The sequence below is a fragment of the Rhodnius prolixus genome, unplaced genomic scaffold (assembly GCF_049639745.1).
Source record: "Rhodnius prolixus isolate KJV_2025 unplaced genomic scaffold, Rpr scaffold_3, whole genome shotgun sequence".
Lineage (NCBI taxonomy): Eukaryota > Metazoa > Arthropoda > Insecta > Hemiptera > Reduviidae > Rhodnius > Rhodnius prolixus.
The window spans coordinates 47,168,146-47,196,038 of record NW_027411603.1 but is presented as its reverse complement, the minus strand read 5'-3'; the positions used below and the strand labels follow the sequence as shown (position 1 = coordinate 47,196,038).

At 33.8% G+C, this 27,893-nt stretch overlaps 1 protein-coding gene across 3 annotated transcripts in view; it reads right to left on the bottom strand.

Annotated features, from left to right (window-relative positions):
- LOC141453213 (uncharacterized) overlaps positions 1 to 27,830 on the bottom strand; it is a 61,484-nt gene extending 33,654 nt beyond the window's left edge. Inside the window, exon 1 of one of the 3 annotated variants that reach the window (XM_074126147.1) lies at positions 27,684 to 27,830. Coding sequence is in view for 1 of the 3 variants with exons in the window: in XM_074126152.1 (XP_073982253.1) it covers positions 13,338 to 13,352 (15 nt within the window). In the remaining 2 variants the exon portion in view is untranslated. Of the gene's footprint in view, positions 1 to 13,337; positions 17,090 to 27,683 lie in introns of those variants that run through there. The other 2 variants (XM_074126152.1, XM_074126149.1) reach the window with 2 other exon arrangements.
- Between the last annotated feature and the right edge of the window lie 63 nt (positions 27,831 to 27,893).

Below are 27,893 nucleotides of genomic sequence, written 5' to 3'. Positions count from 1 at the left end.
TGATCTATGGCGTCTAAGAACTAGGTTAAATAACTGATCACCTACAATCTTTGGACCTTATATTCTCCATCGCACTCTGCATATTCCTGCTTCGAGTTTGATTTATACCCATCACCTTGAAACTGAAGACTGTTAACTGGCTTCATCTACTCAAATTGGCTACTGTAATTGAACTCTGAAGTAATTCTAGTGTAAACAACATACACGATTTGCTCTCACTACCAATACATGAAATACTTTCCACCCCCGCAACTCCGTAATTTTAAACTTACTTAACAGTGACGAACTTTGTTAAACTGGAAATCCTAAGAAATGTAGGAAAACGCCAGAAAAGAGGTTCTTGTGAAGGTTAAGCTTGCAGGTAATCCCGAAGGATGTTACAACAGCACCTTAAGGATGCAGCAGCTCTTACCGCAATCCCTTCCACATATCAATTCTCAGTACTACCCCAATTTGAAAAAAGAAAATGAAAGTACCATAATCTCAATGACTCTTACCATTGAGGAAAAGCGAAGAATTCGATATTGAAATCAGCTGGAAAAAGCTAGCCGTTTTTCCTGGATACATTCCTGCCAGGTCAACCATGTTTCCGGTAGGGATCTCTAACGGTTTTTAAAACGCACACAAACACACACACACACACACTTTACGAATCAATGAGAATGATTATAAGTTTGCAAATTGGCAATTATAACATAATTACCACAGACGTGCAGTTTTGTTTCCGCTGCAACTGTTAATCATTTTTGTCAATTACATGTTTCTTGTCATACTTTGAAGAATGTATTTCAATTCTTTTTAAAAATTAATTACCCTTTCTTCTTTGATTAATTAATAGCAAAGAATTGAATAAAAATAATAAAGAACTAGAGACCAACGTGTGTGTTTTACAAGGTGCATTGTATTCTGGTACAGATTTAATCTGTTATCTTTTCCATTTCTTTACCGCTACAATTCTCACAAAAGTACAAGAACTATCTATTTTCTTAACGTAATTTCGCTAATTAGTTGTGACACAATATTCTTCATTACGCAAACGTTGTTTTCATTCATTATTAAAGACACTTAGTCTTTATTCTTTCTTTTAAAGAAGGAAAGTGGAGGTAAAGGACGAAAGGACCCCTTTCAAAAGAAGACTATCTCCTTTTAAAGGGATCAAGAGATTTGCCGAATGACTTTAAATTAATGCTCGAAACCTTCTAACTCCTTCCGCGGATGGAGCACAGTTTTCTTAAAAAATAAAATGAAACCATTTTAAAGAAAATCTTATTTAAGAGAAAAATTTATTTAATTAAGTCTACTTCCGGTAGAGGAACTTTGATCGCTAAGTTACAATTGGCTCCCGCCCCTTAGTGAAGTTTCACTTTTCTTTTTTTTTTTTTTACCTTACGCCTTCACGGTCAATGGCTACTACAGCCATGCGACGTCTGGCAGCCCAATATAAAATACTATTTTTTTTGTGTGGGTCCGTGGGCATATTGTCCCGGACATCCTGCAGTTGGGAGCATGCTAGCAGGTGCGGACCGTTCATAACATCTCCACCACAAAGCTTAATGCCAATTCGGTGGAGATGCTTCTGAAGGTAATCATGCCCCGTCAATAGTCTAAAGCATGCCACAGCTGTTGATCTAGGCAGATCGGTGGGGAGTCTTCCTTTGATATTTTCAAGCACCTCCCACTGCTTCCCTTGTGCTTTTCCCCTTTGTTCTTCGGCCATCTTCGATCGAAATCGGAGCCGGATCTCTCTCTTAGCAGTTCTAAGCGTCAGCGGGGCCTCGAACTGAACTTGATTCGCCCCCTCTTTTGCCAATCTGTCAGCTTCTTCATTGCCCTGGAGTCCAACATGACTCGGGATCCACTGCAGTACAACTTGCTTCCCTTGCGAAAGTAACCTATCTATGAGAGCCCTGCATTTCTTTATAACGATGTCGTCTTTATCATCATAGCCGGTTACTGCTGAAATAGCTGCTTGGGAATCCACAAGTAAAGCAGTCTTGCAAAAGTCCCTTTTAGCTACCTCTTCCAACGCTATGGCGATGGCGTGCAGTTCTGCATCAAAATTTGATGCTAACTTTCCAACAGGAACACTCAATTGGAACTGCACTGCGTTCAGCGCCAACATTACGGTTTGCACCTTCGGCAGAACCATCGGTGTAAACATGCACCCAAGGCGGAGAAGGGAAAACATTATTTATTGTTTCCAGGGCAAACAGTTTTAATTCATGCGGGGGACTGCTTTGCTTTCTTACATCTTCTATTAAATTCAGTCTACCCGGCGCCAACTGTGGCTCTTCCCAGGAATCAGAGTCAGAAAAGGGTTTCCGATTTTGTAAATCCTCAAGCCCTATTTGCTAACGTAAATCTCGAACTTTACCCGCAAAGCATTTTTGAGTTTTCAACCTCAATGTGGGCACACTTTCGGTTTGCCAGTACTTAATGGGTAATCGCTTTAATCTTTCATCGAGGGTAATCGCAGCAATCTCTCGTCGGACGGCAAGTGGCTCGATATCTGCTTGCATCTCCATTGAAGTAATAGGGGTCGAACGAGGGGCACCTAGTATAACTAGGTGGCACTTTTTATTGTTCCCCGATTACCTTTAAAATGAATTAAGCGCCACGGTAGCCGAGCGGTTAAGAGGCGAGACCTGCAAAGCTAATATGTATTGCGGTACTGGGTTCGATTCCCGGTCTTAGGCTTTTATTTAATGGTTAAATGAGAAATTGTGAAGTACAATCGTCTCCGTCCACGACACCTAGTTGGTAGTTGGACGTTAAGCCCCTCTTGAAAAAATAGGCAATTACTTTACTTTACTTCGTTTTTAAAATGAAAATATCCGTTAAAAACTATAAATCGAAAATTAGACCCAATCGCTTTCCTTACCAAGTAAGAAGGAAGGGGTAGAATTTTGTAGAAAACTTCCGTAAACTGATTAGTAATCTTTAGAAAGAGTTTAGAAGGTCTGAATACTAGTCCAATTTGTGCTGAAGTTGAATTTTTCAAAAAATGAGTTCTATTTACACAAAATGAAAATTTAGACAACATTGTAAACAAAGCATTGCCAATGGTGGGTATTACGAAACAAATAAATAATACCCTGTTTTGAAATTATAGCAGCCCATCGATCATACCCCCTCCCCCGCACAGGTGTCTCAATAGAAGAACAAAACACAGGTAAATACAGTAATCAGGAAACTAGTAATGTCATTGACATTGCAGAAACGACTCACATCGGTGCACTAGTTGCACTATCATCTACTTAACTTGAAAACTAACCTTCTATTAATGGACTGGCTGGCTAGAGGAACCATTACAAACCTATATTCTTGCAGGTGAAAGAATTCAAAAGTGAAAGGAACAAAGTATAATTAACAATTTAGTGACAGCAAGTCTAAAGAATTTCCTCATTTTCACTGGCGATTTTTCATAGACTGAAATATAACTCTTGTTATTAACGCTCTTGAAAACCATTGTTTCCGGTTTTAATAAATTGAAATGGTGGTTAGTGAAATAAGGAAATCAGCAGGCCAAGTGCAAAGGAAAATTATTGGAGGTAGTAGCTGAAAAATAAACTTCAGAAACTATTCAGTTATGACGTAAAAATTTCAGCGAACAGATTTCCTTCGAATTTTTAAAAAATTCTGATCTAATCAATTAATACTGAAGGCGGCATTTAGGGCGGAAGCTGGATTTAGTTTACAGTTATCTGAGAAACAAACTAATATTTAGTTCTCATGGAAAATTGTTTCAAATATTAATGATTGGTAAGTTTAAGCGAAGAATTAGTACAGGAAGGAAGTACAAAAAGTTGGACTCATTTTTGAATAAATCTCGAAGAATTTAAACATCGCAACAGTCAGGGCGCCAATCTTATCTGGTGTAGTGGTTAGGAAGCGCGGATTTGTAAGTAAGGGATCTCCAGTTCGGATTCTGCGTGAAGCTACTTTTAATTTGTTTAAAAAATAAAGAAAGTGATTAGTAAAGTATGGGCTTCCGACTCTACCCCGGTCACTGATAGTTGGACGTTAAGCCCCAACTTAAAAATAAGCGTGCACTTAAAGCCACACATCTGGTTTAGAAATTTTGGCTCAAAACCTTAGAATCGGAAACTAGAGAGAAATAAAAGCGGAAAAGCAATTTTTGTAAAGCTTTAATCTTGTAACAAGCACAGACAGGAAGTCAAAAATTATTGTATTTCCGGTGGGAAAAACAGTTGAAAAAATGGACACGATAACCTTTTACAAGAAATTATTTAAGTTTCCCAATTTAATTTTGTCTTTCAGTGAAACCTCATTTTTATTCAACGTATTAGACGATTCTAGAAATTGAATACTGTTAAAATTGATTGACGGATATGGTGGATATCCCTTGGGGCAGCCGTTGGAAAAATTATTTTCTGGAAGCTTGGTGTTAAGCGATCTGTGCGCCGTTTAAATTTGCACAGCCTTGCCATAAAATTGGCATTTAAACTTAACATCTAAATGCTTTGTTTTTTATTTTGGGATAGTTTTCGTTAATTTAATAATTTACTATTAAACGAAAGTTATAATTTAATATTAACTTGGGTAGGTAAACAACAGGTGAAAGCTCTGCTTCTCTTTGTAGAGAGCTTTCTAACCTTTATCTGCTTAAATGCTCTGTAAAGTCGAACTTTTTTTTACCACTAGTTAATTAGTGAGAAAATTTTAAAAGAAAAGTAAGGAAAATTTGACACTTTAAATAAAGAATAAGTGAACCGACCATTAAGAAAAGTGTTACTTACGGTTAAGGTATTTCTTACGAAATAAACTCAGAATTATAGCAACACCATTTAACCTTTCATTACAATAGGGATAGAACCGTACATTTTACAAAATATGGCACATTAGATGGGTATCATTTGTGTAATTAAGGTTGGGTACACCACAAAAATTAGGCTTACAAAAATTATTCTGGAAATTCATTTTATGGCAATTCTATGGGAATAGCGTATTTAAAGGTTTCTCGCTGAAGTGGCACTTTGTTAAGTACAATGGTTGACTAAAAATATTATGTCCATTACCAGTCCATGAACAGACAAGACAGAAGACTCACCAACCCTGAAATATAAAAATATTACTTTCTAAACTAGCCCTGAAGATGTCCTAGTCCCTAGGTCGAAAGCTCCGGCAAAATAAATTTTACTCGACTGAAATGGCAATTATTTTTTCATCCTATTAAAAATATTATTTAAATCGATTAAAAATATTATTTAAATCGATTAAAAATATTATTTAAATCGATAAAAAGTTCGATTATAATATTTTAGTCATCAACCACCTCGTAAGACTAGTATATTTACGTAAGAATGTAGTATATTTTTCTCTAATTTAAGGGTTCACCGGAAGGACATATTATGAGATTCTCACAAATTCATCCTTTAATCCGGAAGTATATCAGCAAGCTCAAATTTACATAGTTTAAACGGCCTCACGAAACCTCAGCTTTAAGCGGTTCCACTTAAATAAAAAAAAATCATTCTAAAGATATCATGCACCCAAAATGCGCTAGCCCAAAACTAAGCGGTTCCGGTAGAACCAAAATAACAAAACAGCGAGATCAAAAAAGTCATGGGTTAGCGGGGTTCTTAACCTTTCTTGCTTCCTAAAATTACAGAAAGATTTTCTTTTAAAAAAAAAAAAAGTCCATAAATTCTAATATAAATTGAAGTTAAGATCCTTCTCGAGGAGCCCCTGAGCGTGCTCCTTGGAGTAGCCAATACAGGCGGCATGAGGAGCCGCTGCCAGGTTCCTCAGCATCATAACTAATCTTGCTAAGAGTTAGAAAAAGAAAAAGAAAAAAAAGTAGCCATCTTGTTAAAAACAAATTCTATTTTGAGCGAAGAATACTTTATCAAATAATAAAACTACCAATAACCAATAAAGGGTAGAAAAATTTCTAACTAAAAAGCATCAAAATTTCTAACTCGGTTGGTTTTTATTTAACTTGGTTTTTTAAGTGTATACAACAGATCTACATAACCTTAGTTTAGTGTAACTAAATAATGTTACGTGAAAGCAGCACGCCCTACAGTAGCCTAACGGTTCTAGACATTTTCAGTGATTACTTGTGGACACGTCATGTAATCATTTGTCCTTTTTTTAAGCCCGATGTAAATATTTACACGACTTATTTATTCCCTAAAACTAAGGAATCTCTACCTTCCAACTGTTAAACGTACTTCATATTTGAATCAGATTTTTCGGAAACACAGAAATATAACTTCCTCTATTTCAGTATGGCAGCCAATAATTTGTGCCGGCCAATGATTGAATTCTAATTTAATTTTTTAAAAATGAATAAATAAATAAATAAATTGTTTCTAACAATCGACAGAAAATATATTGGCCATACTGTCTGCATAATAAATAAATGGTAATAAAAATAATAATGAGCATCATCATCATCATCATCAAGGAAATAGTCTGAGCATTTTTTTAAAAAATTTCGTCACGTAGCAGAATGAGTTCCTTATCTTGACCGGCCCAACTTTATACCTAAGCACGCCTAACCTAACCTAATCTAACCACACCTAGGTATGTGAGACGCATGACTAAGTTAAATTTGTTTACAGCTAAACATTATATTATTATTATATTTAAGTTTATAAATTAATGATCTATTTCTTTTTAAACTGATACTAACAAAGATATTCTGTCAGTTCTTGGTACTAGGTCAGTTTATAGCAGACAAAATTTTGGTATTTATTCTCAAGATTTTCTCTATTGTTTAAGTTCTAACTCAGAAATGTTCTCCAATCTCCGACAGTCTAAAAGTTTTAGAAGGGATCTTTTTCTCACCCGCTCTTACGGAAGTAATAATTAGCTTACCAACAGAATTTCAGAGAAAACTATTTTCAATTACTGTTTTTTGGTTACAAATTTAAGGCGCGTCAACATCCTAAAAGATCATTGGCGCCCCCCAGCTTTTTCCTGAGTCAGCCTTCGAGCAGTGCCCTCTTGTTGCAGACAACACTGTCCATCGACGGATGATAATGAAAGGGTAATGAAGATCCTGGGAAGAGAAAATCTAAGGGACAGCAGCTGGATTTGAACTCGGGAAACCTAGTAGGCTAACCGCTAATCTCTTGGCAGTTATTATTGTAGTATCATGTGTTTATAATCAATATTTAGAGTTGATATAAAGTCAGAGGAGGCGTTAGCTTAAACAATTTTATTAGGTAAATTGGCATTTTAACATGCAAATTATAAACATTTTTCACACGATAATTACTGAAAATAAAGTAATAATTTATAAAAATAAAATTTAAAGATTATATATTATATTTAAAAAGAAACAGTTTATGTAGAAACGGTATTAGATAGATAGGCTATGGCTCTGAGGGGGGAGGCCGCAACTGTTTTGTGAGAGCCAGTCTTCAGTCGGCCGTGACGAATGTATGATTAGCAAGGCAGTGAGTGCCTCAAGGACGGCCAAGTTCACAGGTGCAATGATCCTCTGGGGGTAACGGGATCCCAGTAAAAGTACACACATGATTTGCAACCTCACTCTAACCTGCGCAGCTGCAACTTGTTCGGGTCATGTATTTATTTATTTTAATTAATGCACGACAACAGAGGAGGTTATTGGTGTTATAGCCTTTTTTTCTTTGCACTGCCGGCCTCCAGACAATGTACTCTCTCTTTCTGCAATATTCTGTTTTTCATTTATGCTGGTCACGGTCATACAACAGATGTACACATCCACCGTGTGTGAAGGATGCCAATTATTTAAAAAAAAATCTATTTCATTCCCAAGGGCTCAAAGTATGTAAGAATATTTAATATAGAAATCTGCACGATTGCCTTACTTCTCTTTAGAGAGATAAGAGGAAGCGATTTAGTATTAAAGTTCAAAATGGTGCATTCCGAAACTTCCTACTTTAAGAGTTGCAGCTGAGTGTAACGAACTGTCAGAGAGGAATTGGATTTGTTCTGGATTCAATGAGAAATTTGATCACTCTCTATTTTAATGAAGTTTGTTTATAATCATCGGTGAAATTTCACGAAGAGCTATTTGGTTACTGTACGAAGACAACTTTGTATTAGAGGTCAAAGCGTAGGAATTTATTTTGAGTTAAGAGAAGTTAAAGGTGTGACTCCTAGCCTACATTAGTTAACACGAAGAGTTTATTTCTAGAGGAGATACTGGAATTAAAGGAGAGAATTTGGAAGTAGCTGCGGAATTGTGGTAGTTCCGGTTGTTAATGAAGCAAAGAAAAAATATATGCGCACGGGATATACCTTGGGTCGTTTGAAAAGTCAGAGAGATAGCACCACTGGCGCGTATCGAGGTTATGTTTAGTTAGTAGCATCTCTTGGAAGAACACACACCAAGTTACAGCCAGATCGGTCTATTTCTTTGTGTTTGGCATTCGTTTGAATCGAGGAAGTCGAGTGATTTTCAAAAAATGGGCGAAAAAGAATTTCGTGTGTTGATTAAACACTACTTTATGAAAGGCAAAACGCCTCAGGAGACTAAAGAGAAGCTTGATAAACATTATGGTGACTCTGCACCTTCGATTAGAACAGTTTATAAGTGGTTTCAAAATTTTCGGAGTGGCCATATGGGCACAAGTGACGCTGAACGTTCTGGAGGCCCTGTTGAGCTTACTACTCCAGAAATCATTGATAAAATCCATGATATGGTGATGGATGACAGATGAGTGAAGGTGCGTGAGATTGCTAGTGCTGTGGGCATCTCGAATGAACGGGTACATAATATTTTGCATCAACATTTGGACATGACAAAGCTATCCGCAAGATGGGTGCCGCGATTGCTCACGCTTGACCAAAAACGAAATCGTGTGAAGTGTTCATGGACGGTTTGCAGCTGTTCCAGAAGAATCCGAAGGACTTTAAGCGTCGTTTCGTCACTGTGGATGAAACATGGATACATCACTACACTCCTGAGACCAAAGAACAATCTAAACAATGGGTTACCAAGGGGGAATCTGCGCCAAAAAAGGCGAAGACCGTTCCTTCGGCCGGAAAGATTATGGCGACTGTCTTTTGGGATTCGCAAGGAATAATCCTCATCGACTATCTGGAAAAGGGTAAAACTATTACAGGTGCATATTATTCATCGTTATTGGACCGTTTGAAAACCGAGCTGCAAGAAAAACGCCCACGATTGGCCCACAAAAAAGTCCTTTCCATCACGACAACGCACCAGCTCACACCTCAGCAGTTGTGGTCGCAAAATTAATGGAAATAGGGTTCCAACTCGTTTCACATCCCCCCTATTCTCCAGACTTGGCTCCCTCGGACTACTATTTGTTCCCCAATATGAAGAAATGGCTGGCGGGAAAAAGATTTTATTCAAACGAGGAGGGGATTGCAGAAACGAATGGCTATTTTGCAGACTTGGACAAATCCTATTATTCGGAAGGGATCACAAACTAGAGCAGCGTTGGACGAAGTGTATAAGCCTAAAAGGAGACTATGTTGAAAAATAAAAAAGGTTTACCCCAAAAAATTAAGTAATTTTTATTTTTGCACGGACTTTTCAAACGACCCTCGTACGTAGCTCTACCATCCAGGAACACCAGCTGACGATTGCGCGCTACAAATTCGAGAGGGTTAACCAGTTTGGCTATCTAGGGCCCCCTAGTTAGTAGTGAAAATCAAGAAAGCCTGGAAATTAAAAGAAGAATTATGGCCGCAAATAGGTGCTATTTTGGCCTAGTAAAGTACATTAAATGAAAGCTTATCTCCCGCAGCACGAAAATTCAAATGTACAAGACGGTTGATCCAGCCAGTGCTTATATACGGCTCCGAAGCATGGACCATGTCAAAAGTAGATGAGCGGTCCTTGGCGGTATTCGAGAGGAAGGTTCTCCATAGAGATTTATGGCCCTGTACGGGATGAACAGAGTTGGAGAACCAGGAAAAACCGGGAGTTATATGCTTTGTTCAAGAAACCGGACATCGCTAAAATTATAAAACTCGGAAGACTGCGAAGGGCACGGCACGTGGATCCTTGGATGGGAGATGAAGAAATACCCAAAAAAAGTATGGATGATAGCGAACAAGGTCCCAGGAGGGTAGGCAGACCAAGAACACCACGGCAGCACTGTGTGGCAAGAGATGTTTTGGCAATGCTAGGATTCCGTAACTAGAGGGCGCGTCTTGAGGCGGCCAAGACTCTTCATGAGTTGTAGCGCCGTTTAAGAAGTAGAAGACTTGGTGGGTAGTAGCTGCGGAATTGTGGTAGTTCCGTTTGCTGAAAGTAACGTGCACTGTGCGTTCTACCTTACAAAAATATTTAACTTGAAAATGTACCGGAAGACTTTTTTTTTTTTGAAAAGTGTATTCAGAGAAAGGAATTCTTCCAGAAATATAAAACAGAGGACCTTAAACCATTTACTTCCGGTAAAAAAATTTAATTTCGAAATTTCGATAGGATTACCATTTTGATTGTATTATTGATAGGGTTTCTTTTATAAATCTCAACACATACTTTGCAGCTTCCATCGGATATTGAAATGGATTAATAAAATATCTTTCAGCTCCCACACCCCGCATAAAGAGCCCAACTTCAAATAGAATTTTGATGGAATCTAAGAGAATAATCTCCTTCTGATTTCAATTACTCATAAGCATAAAATTGTCAAAAAAATACAATTTTCGATTTTACAGCATTAAGCCCAAAGTAAAAATAATATAAACTTCAATAATCTTTCAAATTTTACAATAGAAAACAGAAAATGTTACTGCAAAAAATAAATATAAATAAATAAAACGCCCAGCAAAAATAGAAGTAATAAATCTAATCGTACACTATAAATGTAAAACAGCAGAACTTTATAAGCAGCTGACAGTGATCACCGCGCGATCTATTGAGCAACAGTAGTACTTCTACCTTTCTTCCTAATTACAGACCTTTCACTTTGAAAATTCACTTTGTTTTTACTTCTGATAAACCATTTCCTAATTAAAAGAATACTAATTGCCTTTTAATAAAAAGAATATTAATTTTGTATAAAATTTACAAATTAATCACAAAATTACCGGAGCTATTAGCCTAGAACGTCGATGCGCCAAAAAACTAAAAATATTATTTATAATAATAAATAACAGAGTAAGGGGATACTTGAGCATTGGGCCAATGAAAAGATAGATATGCTTGCAAAGGAAGCTATTTATAGTGAAACGTTAATAAATTAATGAATCATATTGATAATGAATTACAAAATGAATTAAGATTTTCAGAGTAATGAAGAAGAAGATCTCAAACGTATGAAAATGATATGTCCTCAAGAGAAAGAAAGGTAAAGCTCTGAACTTTTGCAAAATAAAATATTTAGAGGAACCCATTTGATAAGATAAGAGAATATTATCTTCTTTAGCGCCATATATGAACTTCATATCGTGGTAGAAGAGGGTACTTAATTGGTGAAACCAGAAAGTAAAAAAGCGATCACGAGATGTCATGAAGAGCGATAATACTACCTTACTATGTGCTGTAAATAGGTTTAGGATGAGCAGATGTAGATAGTAGATACTTAGTCGCAAGTAGGTTAATACTTTTCATATTACTTTGTGTTCATAGATATAATAAATAAATATGGTTGGCTGAATGATAAAAGACGATGCGACAAAAATAATAATTTTAAAAGAAGAAAGAAAGATTAATGCCAAATTTAAGAAAACCCTAAAAATAGTTTTAATGGCATTGTCACATAAATATCTCCAAAATATATTGTATGAACTACATAAATTTGTCTTATTAAAAAAGCAATACCAGTAAGAGGCCTATATTTTGTATTTGATTCACTTTCCATAATGACCATCCTTGAAAAACGAGATTCTAGGATTTTAACAAGAAAAGTAAATAACGTTAATTTAAAAAAACGTTAACCTCCTTCAGAATCTTTAATACTTCTAATTATTGTTAATATGTTCTGTCGTTAAAATCAACTTTGAAAAACTATGAATCGAATCTAGAGGTTAGTCATGTATTTCACAAAACCATTCTATGATTTCAGAATTTAGGGAGAGCTTTAAGGGAACTTGTATCATTCAAGTATTTACAAAATAAATTATTCTTGATAACGGAAAAATATAATTCATTTAAAAAAAGAAAGCCTAAATTATCAATTTACTGAATATGCTCAAAAATAATTAGTTATAATAACATTACTGACAGTCTCAATCCATCAATTACTGTATAAGTATAATTAGAAATCACAATTAGTTCCTTTTTTTAAAGAAATTGTCTGAGTAAAGTTTGACTTTGATGCAAAGTAACTAATGAAAATACGATTTACGAACACAACAATAATATGAGTAATTTAACAATATTAACAAAAACTTGGGTGAATTTTTTGAGTGAAATTAACTAATTAACTTCTAAAGTTTTCTTAAAGAATAAATTAAATACTTAAAGAACATATTAAGTTCTAAACTGCAGTTAGTTTATTTTTAATTTAAAATGAAACATTAGCTATTGTATATTCGTTCTGATTAACATTTCAGTCTTATTAGGATGAAAAAAAATAATTGCCATTTCAGTCGTGATACATTTATTCTGCCGAGCTATCGACCTAGGGACAGGTCATCTTCAGGGCTAGTTTACAAAGTAATATTTTTACATTACAGGGTTGGTGTGTCTTCTGTCTTGTCTGTGCATGGACTGAGTGTGACAGACAAGACAGAAGACACACCAACCCTGTAATGTAAACATCCCTAGGTCGAAAGCTCGGCAAAATAAATGTATTACGACTGAAATGGCAATTATTTTTTCATCCTATTGAAACTATGAATCAGTCACCAAAAAGAATGAACAACAATTTCAGTCTTACGATAACTATTGCCTTTTTACAAAACATTTCAGTACTATAAATGTTTGAAAAACATCGATTTAATAACACTGAATCATTAAAATAATAATAAGGAAATCATTTTTAACATTTTATTGATCACTTTTTAGAAATTGAAATTGATTTTTGGTTTGTTAAATATAAGCAATTTATTGGAGGTTCCTTCTTCAAACTTATATTATACCTCAACAATGAGAGCTAGTTTTGCAATATTCCTACTTAAATTTCTTACTTTTCTCAGTATTTTTGGGAATTTATTTTTTAAGAATCGTTTCCTTTTACTTTATAATACATAAGGTTTATAACTTTTGATTTTCAATTTTGGTTCATCAGTCAAGCCGACCTCATTACATGCAGAACTTTTATATATGTATATAAAGGATATGAATAATTATACAAACACTGAAAATATTATTAAATGAACTTTTGTGAATCACTTTTAACAACTTTAGCAATTACAAAATAGTATAAAGATATTAAATTTAATAAAGTACATACCCACATTGCTGCCATTAGAGTCAACCACCAGTCTGTGCTCTCTAGCGGAGAAAAGCCCAACTACATTTTAGTTAACTGATTACACCATTGGCAGTTATACCTAAATATTCAAAGTTTCAATGTTGACGTTGATTTTTATTAGTGCCAACCATCCTTTAATAAATTTAATAATTACAAAATTATTTATAAATAAATTAAATTGAACTCATGTATATAAGATCCTATCGCTGCCATCAGTATAAGTGCTTTCAAGCGGCAATAAGTACATACAAGAACATTTTAGTTCGCTATTTACTCCATTGGCAGTGCTGTATCATTAAAGTTTGAATGTTGAAAGTTTTTAATTAGTGTCTGTTGTCTTTAATTTTTAAAATGTTTTATGTAAATATCTAATGTTTACAGTAAACCAACAATTCTTCTACTAATTTGCAACATCTTTTTTCGATTTAAAGCAAAATATAAATCTCTACAAAACTGTAAGTAATGGAATTTCAAAATAACTTATTAATTTAAGTTAATAGAAAACTTCTATTGATTGTTCAGGAACTTATTTTATGAAATCCAATGTTTTTCATTTAGTATGTTACTTCACATAAAGTATTACCTTTTTTTTAAAAAAGGATTAAACTAATGGTTTAATAATTAATCCTGAATCGTTTGCTGGTATTTTCATTACAATACAGTTCTACATCTGATCGTTCTACATATTGAGAATGTTACATTTAAAGTTGTTTTAACCAGGGAATTGGTCTGTAAAAACAACTTGAATAAGTTTTGTTGACATCAGTTAATAATTGAATTGAACACTTCTTATATATACTAAGATCATGGAAGTTAAATGATCCAGTTAATTAAAACTTGAGCTTTTACATACATATATTACAAACTTTACGTTAATTTGACTGTAAATTAATCGTTTTTTCAATGTGTTTGAATACTTTGAATGATTGGTCTTTATAGAAATCAGAAAAAGAAATATTTTGGATTTCAACACGAAAGATTTTATTTGTTGAAAGTTGTCAAATATTATTTTACAGTCTTGATTTTCTGAAAGTAAAACTCATATTTCTAAATGCTATCTCACATTTTACACTGACTTTTAATTATATTAAGCTACATTTACAAAACGAAGCATTGTTTTGGACCGATATGATAGTAATATTGTAGATTTTTACACAATCAATGAAATAAGTCATTTTTTAGTTGGTTTTGCAAAGTAGGAGCCATTAAAAACATATAAAATTACTCGTAATATCTTAATTATTAAGTTTATACTTTTCTATGAAAAAGAAAGTAGATCTTCATTCAAAATGTAAAGGAAGTTAAGGTGTTCAATATGAACACTTACGCTAGTTCCTGACACTGTTTTCTCAAGGTTCTCACACATTTTTTAATATTTTGATAAGATTAGAACCCAATCAGCCCTTAACAGTTTTTTAAAAATTATTTTGAGTTAGCTTTTCATTCGTGAAAACTGCTGATGTTCGAGACTCTGCAAACAAAAACTATAGTCCACTATTGGAAGTTTTCAGAACCTTAAATACAATAGGACACTTCAGCTATTAGGAATATAGTGCATAATTGTTTATGTCGATATAGTGAGTATGCTGTATGTTGCCATGCCATGTTAGGAACAAAAAATAGTATTCTTTAACTCATAAGATCAAAATCTTTTATTCAGTTATGTGCGGGGCTTTGTTAGTGGGAGATCCTCAGTTCGAATCCCGCGAGTAGCTACATTTCATTTGTTAGAAATAACTGTAGGTATTATTGTAAAGTGTGAACTTCCTAATCCATTCATGACACTTAATTGATAGTTGAACGTTAAACCCTGCCTGAAAATATAGGCGACTACTTTAATTTTAGGGGTAATTTCTGGGTAATATTATATATTTCTAGGACGCGTGTTATCTTTTAAATCGAGGTAATCCCGCCGAAAATAAGACAAATGGCCACCTTAGTCTACTAATTCTGTAATGTTTATAAGAATTAATAGCATACTTTTGTGTTATTAAGAAAAATGAAAATTTTTAACCCCAGATTTATGATTTTACTTAAGTTTCCAAAACTTGCCACTAGATCATTCTAACTCTCGAGAATAATGAAGTAATTTACTGTGAATAATATTATTAGTAAAAAAAACAAATCACAAACAAATAGATCATCAAATGACAGCCTATAATCGATTACATAGTAAGTTGAAGGTGACATGTCGCTGAATTTAAAAAAGAAAGATCGCTTTTGATTTGACAGACAATTTATTTTCAAATATTTACATTTAACGTGATGATCACACTGGGTTCGGACATCACGTTCGTTCTGTTGTTGGTTGTTGTCGTCACGTCGTTCTGGAATTGTTATCACTATCCTGTGTTCACTTGCTGGCTACGCTAGATCGGCCCACATTCTTTGCCCGGGCGGGAAGTGAGGCAGCCCAAAACTACCATACATTGGTGAGAGTTGAAATGTTTTCACTTCTTAAGATTTTTTTTGTGTGTAACTACACAGAAAATTGGGTGAACATAAAGTGGTTTTCTACCCTGGTGGCATATCTTGGAGATATGAATAGAAACCAACATTACTATAATTTGATAAGATTTTGACTCTCAGTTTCACTAAATCGTCGAAAGGAAAGAAAAGTAGACTGATTAAGTTTAATAGAAAACTTATAAATATATTTGTATTATTTTTTGGATTCAGGGAACTTCAAATCAGATATTTCTTGTGAAATAGAAAATTTTTGTCACGATCAAAATATTACCTCCCTATAGCCGTAAGAAAATGTATTAGAATTTAGTAAATTTTTAACGTCGGCAACAATCACACGAACTCCCTTTATTATCAAAATAAGACATTAACCACTTTACTTTCGCTCGAAGAATAATTTACCAGGAAGAGCAAAAAACTAACCAGGGCACAGATCAGAGGCGTCCATGAAATTTATTGCCGAGTTTTGCGGTTGCGCCCAGTGGAGTGGTACTAATCAAGCGGGTAATTCTTCTGTAAACGATAGCTACAGCATATTCACTTTCATTGGAAGTCAGATCGGATAAAAAAATGTATATATTTAGTCATCCAGTGAAAATTAATTGGAAAGTGATGAAAACTATAAAAAGAGGATAGAGCAAACAATCTGGTGTAAACATGCGCGATTATTACAACTTAAATTCATATATTTAGTAAAAGTGTACACTTAGTCTATTCAGATAAGTGTATAAGGGTCTGCTGCCCAAGATTTATGTATGCCATTCACATCAGGTAGGGTTCTTCTTCAGTTCTCCTCTCTTGAACTTGCACTATCACACTCTTGTCAAACAGGAACTCCCAAATTCCCTCACAATTCCTCTATTGAAATTTCTGGATTGGAAACAGTTCCTGTAACCTGGTTGAGGTTTTCTATCTGTGTTAACACTTAGCTCATTAAAGATACGAACATATTAACTAAGATCAAATATTAAAAATAAATCAACTTATGAAACCAAATCCTAAGTTAGTTGCATGTGCAAGTTATTTGACCGCCAACCTTTTCCAATACTACTAAAAATTCCTAGTTTAAAGAATTACAAAGCGAGTCACGATGATAAAAATAAAAGAGAAACACAGTGAAAGCACCATTTTCACAATGAAAAGGTCAACAAAAACGTGACTTGAAGCAAAAAGTAAAAATTACTAAAATTATTTCATTATTGTTACAGATCCACTATGGAGGTTATGATACTGTTTATTTTTTTGCTTTACTATTATGGGTTGATTCCCTCAGAACTAGTAATCGATAAATGAGAGTCGCTACTAATATATTTAATGACGTAGATTTATTTTTCTTCCCTAATTTTCTGATAATTATATTGTGCTTAGCCCTAATATTCTGCTTTTTGTTAATAGTTCATTATGGTATTATTTTGTAATAGTAAAAAACATTTTACTGAGGACGTTCAGCATCTACATACTATATGCAGGACCTAAAACCTCCTTTTAAGAGGTTTACATTTTATTTCAAAAAATGTAAACCAGGTGTTATCAATTCTCTACTTAAAAAACCTAACTAAATTGCAAAAAAAATTCAGAAAAGTCGCTATTTCTCCTGCGTGGCATAAAATTAGACTACGCTCTATAAGTTTGCCGCCCCTGCCTTGAATTGTAATTAAAATAACCTTTGTTATTAAGATAGCCTGCAATTCATTAAAAGCTTAATTTATAAGTTAATCACTAAAATTTTAGAAATTAATAATTTCTTTATTCATCGTAAATTCAGTTACTTCACCAAACTTCTATTGAGGTTAATTAAAGATTAGATTACTATGGAAACATAAGTTATTTTTTAAAAAGAAACTTCTTTAATTATAAAGTTTCTGCAAACAATGAAGTTTCATCCTTTAAAAGAAACTTCTTTAATTATAAAGTTTCTGCAAACAATGAAGTTTCATCCTTTAAAAGAAACAAAGCGACGACACAAATGAAATAAAATAAAAATTAAGAGATTTTTGTTTTTCAAAATCTTCTCAAGCCTTCCCATTCATCCATTTTGTAACATAACCACTAGTTAGTTATAACCTCGACTTACGTACAACGACCAACCTGTTATATCTGCAGTTACTATCCGCTTTGTTCACGGCCATTGCCTATCTCTGATCGCCATTCTAGTTTTTCCATGAGATAGGAATAAATTAAAATACACATACCTCATTTCCATACAATACTGTATAACCACTACAATGTAAGCGGAGGCCATTGTCACGGCCATTGTATTTATTTTCTTGTATTTCTACGTTAAAAAGTATGAAGGTAAAAATGCAGCAAGAAAAATACAATAATTTTTTACTGCTTTTAATTTTGATTGCGAATAAAAATTATTGCCAGCGAGTTTATATTCATGAATTAGAGTAAAAAAAAAAGAAAAAAGAACTCTAATGAACAAGCACAAGACATTGTCTTACTACAATTTAAAGTGAATTTCCTGCAAAACTTGGAATTCTTACTAATATGAGAGCTATCTTGAATATTACTCATAATCTCGTATAATATTTTAAAATGGAATCTTGGCTTCAAAACTCCTACAGGACTACATTGTAATCAATATTCCGTGATAAGAAGTTTCGAACCACAGAGATAATCCTAGCATACTTATGTTCAAATAAAATGAAGCTCTATGGCGAACGTTATAAAATAAAAGAAAGCACAAAAAAGCCATTCTGTACTGACGCACTTCCAGCGTAATGATATTCTGTACTGACGCACTTCCAGCATTCTTTGTATTAAAAATTTTGATTACGAAATTTCATACTCAAAAAAATATTAAAACAACTTTGCTACCCACTTGCAAGACTCTTTTGACAGACCATTCAGACTAACGTTTAACAATTTAGTCTGGAACTAAAAAGCTACTGAAACAAATTAGGTATTACAAACTTGTACTAAGAAGGGGATCCAACCTCTACCATTTCCAAACATTGAGCCCAAAATTCTACTCTGCGTCATTAATGTCCCCAATCACGCCCTTTATTTACGAACTCTTCATTCCGTTCCGCAACGAGTGTTTGTTCAAAATTCTCATCACCACGCATAACAAGTCATTCCATTGACTATGCCACAACTTTTTCTCTTCCTGATATACATTAAACGTCGTCTTGAGTTCGCGCTGGCCACTAGATTTGTTAGAAGTAGCCAACTTGATACATTAGAGGACCATCAATTAGATGTTACTTCACCAACTATTTGTTGCAGGTGTCATTGCCCCTATTTTTTTTGCATAAATTAATTAGCTGAAATAATTTTAACAAAACTGGGGCCAGACATAGCGCGAGCTCCCTTCCACCATCACTGACCTCAGCCGTGATAATTACTAAATATCCTCACAATAGTAACAAGTTTTCCTTTAACGCTTAGTTGAATTTCATACTATTGACCTTCGCCGCTAATAAGCTATAATAAAAAATGAAAAAAATCTGTTCACACAGAACTTAGTATTTTTAACAGAGAGCTAAGAGTACAGACATAATCTATGCAGGAACCTTTGCCTTTCCAAATTCTCACTGACACCGAAAAAGCTTGTAGGACCACGAAGTTCTTTTCATTTCAGTTCACATCTTTAAAAAGCAAAATATCTTAATTCTTTTGCAGCCTTGAATTGATCTTATCCACTAGCAAGAACGCTGAATCTCCTTAGCTCCTTTAATGACCACGATTTGGTCAAGTCTAGTCGTAGCTTTCTTCAAATCTCTTATAATATTTTTTAAAACTTACCTGCAAAAGGCTGGTGTAAACTTACCTGCAAGTCCTCGTAACGAAATGTTTCTGTTACTTCGAAAATTTGGCGATGATCACAACACTTTCCTTATCATTAGAGAAATTACAAGTAATAGAATAACAAAATTAACATTTAATTGGAAAATCGTTTAAGTGAAAGTAGAACATTTAGTGTAAGGTATACACTCGTATTTTCCCAAAATGTGTGTTAATTATGAAATGTGGATGTGAAAACTTTCTACCCTTCTTTGCTAAATAAAACATAACCTCTCTAAGCGAAAGTCGGTGCCATTGTTTTTTGGTGTGAAAGGGGAGGTTAATTTTTTTTAAAAAAAATTATATATGTAGTAATTAAAATGCATCCCATCAACGTTATGTAAGTTTTCCTGATTATATACTTTTATTTTTTGCTTTCTGTTACTCATATATTAGGGGATAAACAGAACCATCCTTTGTGGGTTACCCCTAAAGTAAAACAACAACTCAACGAGCCCAAGACAAACACACCTGCACTTGAGCCACCTGAGAATGTTCATAAGTAGTAGAAACAATTGCAACAACTCTTGTGGACCAAAATGATGTTAGTTTAAACTACAGAGCTTTTCTGCTAAGAATCGAATCTGATGGCAAGCCTGAGAGATGTTCTAGTACGTAATATCCAGAATAATCTGTCTATCAGCTCTATCAGGAAATCGTAGTGAGCAATTTGGATCCTGAGAGACAGCAGAAGGTCTCTGAATATATTCAAACCTAATTTTTGGCGAGTGCTTTCCAATTAATTAATAATACTTATGACGTATGCGCCCGAATACTTCCTGGTAGAGGATGTATCCATAGCTGGCATACGCAGCAATAATAAATGCACGATCTTAAGGGTCATTAAAAAAAAAAAAAATGAAGAAAAAAAACCAACTTTATGACCCAAGAGGAATACGTCACTGTTGTATGACCCAATTATCTCTCTTGCTACAAAACACATTATTGTCATTATTATGACGGAACGAAAGAGTGACACATGAATACTGGATACGCTACTCTTCAACTTCTTCCTTTATTTTTATTTGTTTTCTTTGCTTTTTAAATTCGCGCCGACTCATACTCTTTATTTCATAAAAATGTATAAAAAGAAAAAAAAGGAAGTAAATCAAAAAATTAAAGGAAAGACACAAGCCAAGAGTATACAGGAAATTACATGAACAAACAGGACATAATGAATTCATGGTGTGTCACATTTTAAATATTATAAACTATTATATTTACACAATATAACAGGAAAATGGTTAAATATATTGTAGGCATAGTAATTTCATAGTTGCTCCAAATTTACCGTGGCAAAATCAGTTTTTATGTTTCTGAACTTCCTCTAGAGAAGGAAACATCGTGTCTTTATATCGAAATTATATTTTCATCGAAAAGCGAAGGTTTTTGGTGTGGCCTAAGTATTTAAAAAAATGTAAATAAATAAATAAAAATTCTAACTAGTTAAAATAACTAATGTGGTTTCTTCAAGTATTGGCGTATATTAATTAGAGAATGTTTTTAGAGAACTACGGAATGGAATTAATTCTCTTAATATTACCGACAATGATAAACATATGGAAACTTAGCAAAGTTTAAGGCTAAATGCACCCCAGAGTTCTTGTAAAAAAGATCAGAAAAGCCTCCAGTAAAACAAGCATTGACGGTGAAACCATTCGAAATTTCAAAAAATCTAAAACCATTGCTATACTTCCTTTTTTTACTAGCAAAGAGAAAGTAGTAGTAAAATAAATATGTATATATTTTTTTTTTTTAACCATCGATATGGCACATTATTCAATACATATACTCTTTATTCAATATCAGTCGATTGTTAACACTCTAGTGGCTAGTGTTTAGATAAAGAAAAGCGTATAATTTGTAAACATACGTGGGCAAGATTCTCTCCAATCTCTTCAATATAATAATTTGATTGATACTTGCAAAATCAATGAAACTACTAGCACATAACAATAGATAGGAAATCTATTGTAAAGTAAACATTGTCGCCAACAATACTAGTGAGACAAATGTCATTGTTGTAGTTGGCTTTTGAAAGAGGATCTGCTATGTAAATACAATGAACGGTGTAAACAAGAACTTTCAAATGATTTGTTTATTTATCTACTCACCACCTTTAACACCTTCTTCTTTTTACTCATGGAGAATAGAAATTACATTTTTTTTTTATTAGTTATTATTTAGAATAAATATAAACGAAATATCTATTCTACATCGAATAAAGATAAGAGGATAATATTAGCGAATAAATAAAATACATATGTCCATTCTTTGTAATTTTCTATTACCACAAATCTTTTTGTGATTGAGGAAAAATTTTCAAAAAAGGTTTTTTACCAGAAATGTACTTCTTGAAACTTCTAACAAGGCTAGTTGTCGCCGATTGCTGTAGGCGTACGTTTTGTCTATTTCTTGACAACACGAATCTGTATCGATTGTATTTATGGGTGACACTGTTAGTCGATGTGTAGCATAAACAGCTTTTTTATCTTCGAACAGAAATCTATTTTTTTTTTTTTTTTTATCACGGTTCGATTCATAAATAGCGAATTTTTGGTTGCGCAAATACAGAGAAGATCAGCTATCTCAAACAGTTGTGAGGGTTAACGTTCATTTGCTATAGGAACCATTTGAGGTGGGCCAGCTTTGGCTGAAGCCCTTAATGTATTATCATCAAATTACCATTACGGTCAACTGGTCATGAACATGGGCTATCTTTGAGGCAAAAAAATCTCCATAGACCGTAACTTCCAATGCTTTTTACTAAACTCTTTTGGTGCCACTTATAGCATTAATTTTTCTTGCCGTCTCCAGTAACGATTTGTTGTGACAAAACAGTGGTTTTTTTTTTAACTCATAAAAAAGACAATCGTCTAAAACTGCTTCTTTGTCATTTTGCCATAAGCATGAAAAGTGGGAAAAGAATAAGTTTAAGTGAGAAACAATGACGCATTCTTAAAAAGTTGGAAGTTTACTGCAAGGAGGTCTATCAAAAAACACTGAAGTTAAATCGATATTTCATTCAGAGAAACGATTTCAATAGTACGCACGTCAAAAACCCACAATCTGTCCTTCCTATTTTTTTTAAAGCTCAGTATTAGACATATTTTAGAACATATTTAACCAGATTACCTACATTGACGGCGGATAGAAATAGAGAATAAAGAATGATGAATGATTAACTGTCAGTAGAGCTAAACTTTCTATTGCTTCTGATTAACAAAATTATTTATGATCTATTCTTTAGAAAAAAATAAAGAGTTAGTGAACGGTTAAAAATGGGACAACAGAGTTAATAGTTAAGCTCTGCTTGTACTTTCTCTGACAGAGTCATAATCAATCAAAATTTTCATTGTCACTTCCGTTGCTAAGGTTTTTGAAAAAGTATTTTTGCTCATCTAAATGGGGTTTCTCACTAAAGGTAGCTTTTTAGAAGTTTGTGAAAGAAGTCAGACCCTACTACTGCCTGTCGTAGTATTTAAGTGTCTGTAGCTGCGAATGAGTTTGTGCGTGTTACGTTCTAGAGATTGAAACTGCGTGTGCGCATAAGAGAAAAAGTGGTACTTAAGTGTGGTGAGAGTGTGGGAAGTGTCAGTAACGAGTGTTGAGACCAAGATGCTAGCCGCAACATCAAGTTTCCTGAAGAAGTTGCTGGACCCTACTCCTAGAGCATCAATTTCAATGTAATAAATCCTAGACGGGGAATCGAACCGGTACCGCAATACATCTCAGCTTTGCGGTACTCGCGTCGAAACGCTCAGCTCTTAAAGTGTCCAATGTTCTTTAATTTAGATCAACTAAGAACTTTCATAAAGGGTCCCAACAATTTGTTAGCATCGTGACTTTCCGTAAGAAAAAAACAAATTATGAAAAATTTTCCAGTAAATTGTTTAACTGCGAATTTATGCAATTCTGATTTCTGCATTATTCTGAACTTTTCTGTGGCCCATGTTCAAAACAATTTCCATTTTAAACTAAGGCGAGCGCTAAGTGCCCGTTTCAAATTTTAACCTCAGGTAACAGCAAGGTTACCTTACATAGCCAGTTACAGAATCAACTGCGAGTACAATGGACTTCAATAAAAAAAATATCAGAATCTAGCCTAATCATTAACAGATAGACTTTACATCTTTAAAATTTATTGGATTATTGAAACGATTGCAGGAAAAATAAATTATATAAATAAGAATTCAAATTCAACTTCACCCAATTTTACAATAAACAGTAATTCTCTTACATGTTTGGTACCATCGAGTGGTTTTCTTAGAACAGCCTCTATTAGTTGAACGTACATTTTGCCTCTCATGCAAATAGTAAATTACCTACCAATGTTCTGGGTTCTGGTGACACTCTCCAGTATGCATCGTTTGCATTAAGTCTAGAAAGTAGTGTACGACAAGGCATCTTGGCAATAAATAGCACCTGCAATTAGCTATCTAAAAGTGAAAGAAATTGCGTTATCCTATATGATTTCTTTCTTCAATTCATTGCTCTCTTTGATTTTACCTCTACTTTTATTCATTCATAACTTCTTTCAGTATTGTATCAGTAACTCTGTTCGATTGTTTTACTTTCTGTATGGTAAAATATTCAAAATTGCTTTATCTCTGGAAATATGCTGTGAGATTCTGTAAACGTCATTGCGTGTAACAAAAGGACTAAGTTCAATGCTAGCATCATACATAAAGAAGGAATCTTGACTTAGATTTTTCAAAAGTATGTTGGAACAATAAATCACAGAAACGAGCCAGCACAATGTCCCAACTTGATACTCTTTAAGCATCTTTCTGAATTGCTTTTCAGTATTCTGATTGAATTATTTTAATGGAAAGATTGTGGTCGAATAGTTTCCGTGGTGGCACCTAGTTGACTTATCATATCAGTGCATAGCACAACTTTCCATTTTTTGAGCTTTGTTTACCCCAACACTCGAAAATACATACCAATTTATAAAAAAAACACCATTTTTTGGCGCTTGAAATCAAGAAACGATTTAAACTCAAAATCGAAATGGCCCTATCTTCTCTTGTGATTAAAAAAAAAGCACCTTTAAGTTGACTTCAACTTTGGTGAATCTAGAAGGGGAATGCTGAGAAACAGGGCAATAAGACAATTAGTCCACCTACACCTGTGGATCAAAAGAATTATCATCACTACACATTCCTATATAGCTCTGTATGCAAACACATTTTTGCACATAAAGTTACGCTACTTGATGGCGTGGTAAACTAATTAACGAAATTCTAGTTAAACTAGAGATACACGTTGAAAGACCGTTACCATGTACAACAGTTAATTATAAAGTCAGAGTAATTACTAAATTTATTTAATTCGTTTAATTTAAAATTTAGTTATCACTTTTTGACGTTTTTATTTCTTTTTTTTTATGTAAGGCGCTTCAACATCTGAGGTTATTGGCACCCGAAGCTTTTTCCGGAGCAGTGCCAGCCTCCGGGCTCCGCGGGATCTCCGCTTAGGAATACACTATGCTAACCACTCATCTAATCACTTCCTTTTATTTTCTCTTAATCCACACCAAGATATTAGGAAATACTTTTCCAGTCTTGCAAGATTTAAATACGTGTACGAATTTGCGAGAACACAATAACTTACAAGGCGTTAAAGGAGATAGAAAAATTAAAACGAAATCATAAATAACAATGAGACCGCAAGATTGAAAATATTAAAAAAAAGTAAACACCATTAGTTAGCTTAAGATGGCTGTTTGTAGTGAGGAAGTTGTAGTTTTCTGCATGTTTGTTTATTAGGTTGTAATTACTGTTTGCACAGTTGTGTGTGCACTGGCCCCAATAAACAAATAAACAGGAAAATAATATAACCTTAATTATATTTTAACACATTTAACGAGGCATTATCGAAACAGCATTGTTTACAATCGATAGGTGTTAAAAACAATTAATATATAGTATATCGACAGAACCAGCATATCGTTCTCTCACTCTGTTCCTCTTATTCCAATCTTTTATCGCATTCTTTAAATTTCTAAGTGAATTTTAGGTTCTGTAGCAAAATGGATAAGTACATACACAAATTGATTCAATTATACAAATCTATTTTTAAAAAAATATTAAATCTGATACTCGTGTTTTCGTGACGTGTCATCAGAAACAAAGTTTGTAAGGAGAAATAACCTGCGGATACATGGAACCTTGATAGACTGCTGTGCCTAGGTCTAAATATTAAAATAAAATAGCTTTTTTTTTTTGGATACAGAATTTTTGGTTTTCCACTAGTAAGATGAAGTTTCATAATGCATTTTTTTTTTATTGCTTAATTAAGTGTTTTTAAAAAGAGGTCTATACGAATAATTTGGGTGATTTGTTTCCGTCTGTCTGGTGAGGAGTCTGTGTACGCCACAATTCCAAAACGCAAAATGGCAAAAAAGTCCTACTTAATTTTTTAATTAGGTGCCATTAAAGGATCAGACTGTTAATGTTTGTGAAAAAACCGGATGAACCACTAGGGGAGAATCGGTTTTTTAAAAGTTTTCTCGTAGGGATTTCTCAATATCCTTGTAAACTTTAAAATAGTTATTAAATATGTAGGTCTTTAACACATTTCTTTTTTTGTAAAAACAATTTCCTAATTCAAGTTGTGCAATGAAGAAAATTCATTTTTAAAAAATTCAAAATTATGGCACTTTTGGTGGGAAATACGAAGGAAATTGCCTTTCTATCTCTGCTAGTCAGAGGAAGAAACGACTTATCTCAACCTGTATGATTGCGTTGTCATCGTGAAGTTGCGGAACGAGATATTTGGCACTTTGCAGCCAGAGGAGATCATATCCTCAACAAAGGCAAATCGAGAAAAAGATCCTAGATCTTACGAAAAAGGGAGGATTTACCCATCTAGACTATCTAGGGGTTGAGATAATCAGTCTCGTTGGCTGCTCTGCAACGAGGGGATAAGATTTGTCCCTTCAATAATCATTATATTGATATATTGGACTTAAAATTCAAAAGAAGCTATTTACTGTCTGAAGTAAAAAAAAAAAACACTTTTATGATTTTAAAAGAGCAAGATTATGCTGTGGTAAGGCCGGTCATCCTTGTTTAGAGGTGATTTTCTCTTTTAGTTTGAAATGTTTACTAAAAATGGCATTTTAACTGGAAGTATTCCCTCAATGAAGTTTATGCCGCTAAAATAATAAACTAGCTTGTGAAAAATTATTTTCTTTTACATTAATTCGCAATTTCTTACTCATTCTTCTTCAGATTTTAAATTGTGCTTAATGTTACATGTTCAGTGGGATAAAAAGAGCCATTGCCTTACTTCCTTAATAAAAGTTTTGATGAAAAGAATTTTAACTAAACTAAAAGTCGTCCAAGAGATTCACATTTCCGGGTAAACAGACTGTATTCAAGATCCTTATTTTACTAATATTGTATAGTTGATTTAAAAGTATAATTTCTATGAAGTGGTAATTTAGAGAGAAGTTCGAGATAAACTCTAGCCTGGAACTCTAATAACTAATTTTCAAAATAAATTAAAAAAAAAAAAATCACAGCCAAAAATTGTAGCCTTAAATAGCAGGAAATTTACCTAAATTGGTTTTCAAGAAAATCATTTAGGTCTTTTCAAAACAGATTTTTGTTTTTCTCAACTTTGTATAAACAATGCAGTTATACAATTGGATATAACCTTCTTTTTCTTTCAATTTGAAGCACGACTACATTTTTCATTGCTCTACAGGCCTCCAAACAGTGTTCTCTCGTTACAGAGCAGACGTCCATTACCAGTCAGCTGTAAGAAGCTTCTAGGAAGAGAAATTCTTCAAATCAGCAGCTGGATTTGTACCTAGTATCGCCTTTTAGTTAAGTATCTTTTCAGTGTTATGTAATGTTTTGCAAATTGTATAATTTTAGTTTGTAAATTTGTAATTTGAAGGGAATTTAGTAAGAGAATTCGTGTGTCAGATTTTTTTAATTAAATACAAGAAAAAAAAAAACTATTTTAGCCCAAAAAATAGCTCCTAATGATAAAATATAGGTTATTATTTACATTCATTCCTTACAGACAGAGTAAATTTAAGTGAGTACTTACAATAAATATTTTTGGGGGGAGGTTTGCCTCTAGCCCCTCCCCCCGCTGGTTCGGCCGACGGAGAACGCGAACCGATGATCGTCTGTAGTTAATCTTTTTCAAATTTATGAATAAAAAACCAAGATATAGATTGATAAGATATGTATTGATAAGCCACTGCACTCGTCCAATAAGAAGTCAAATTCATGACCAAAACAATAAATTAAATTA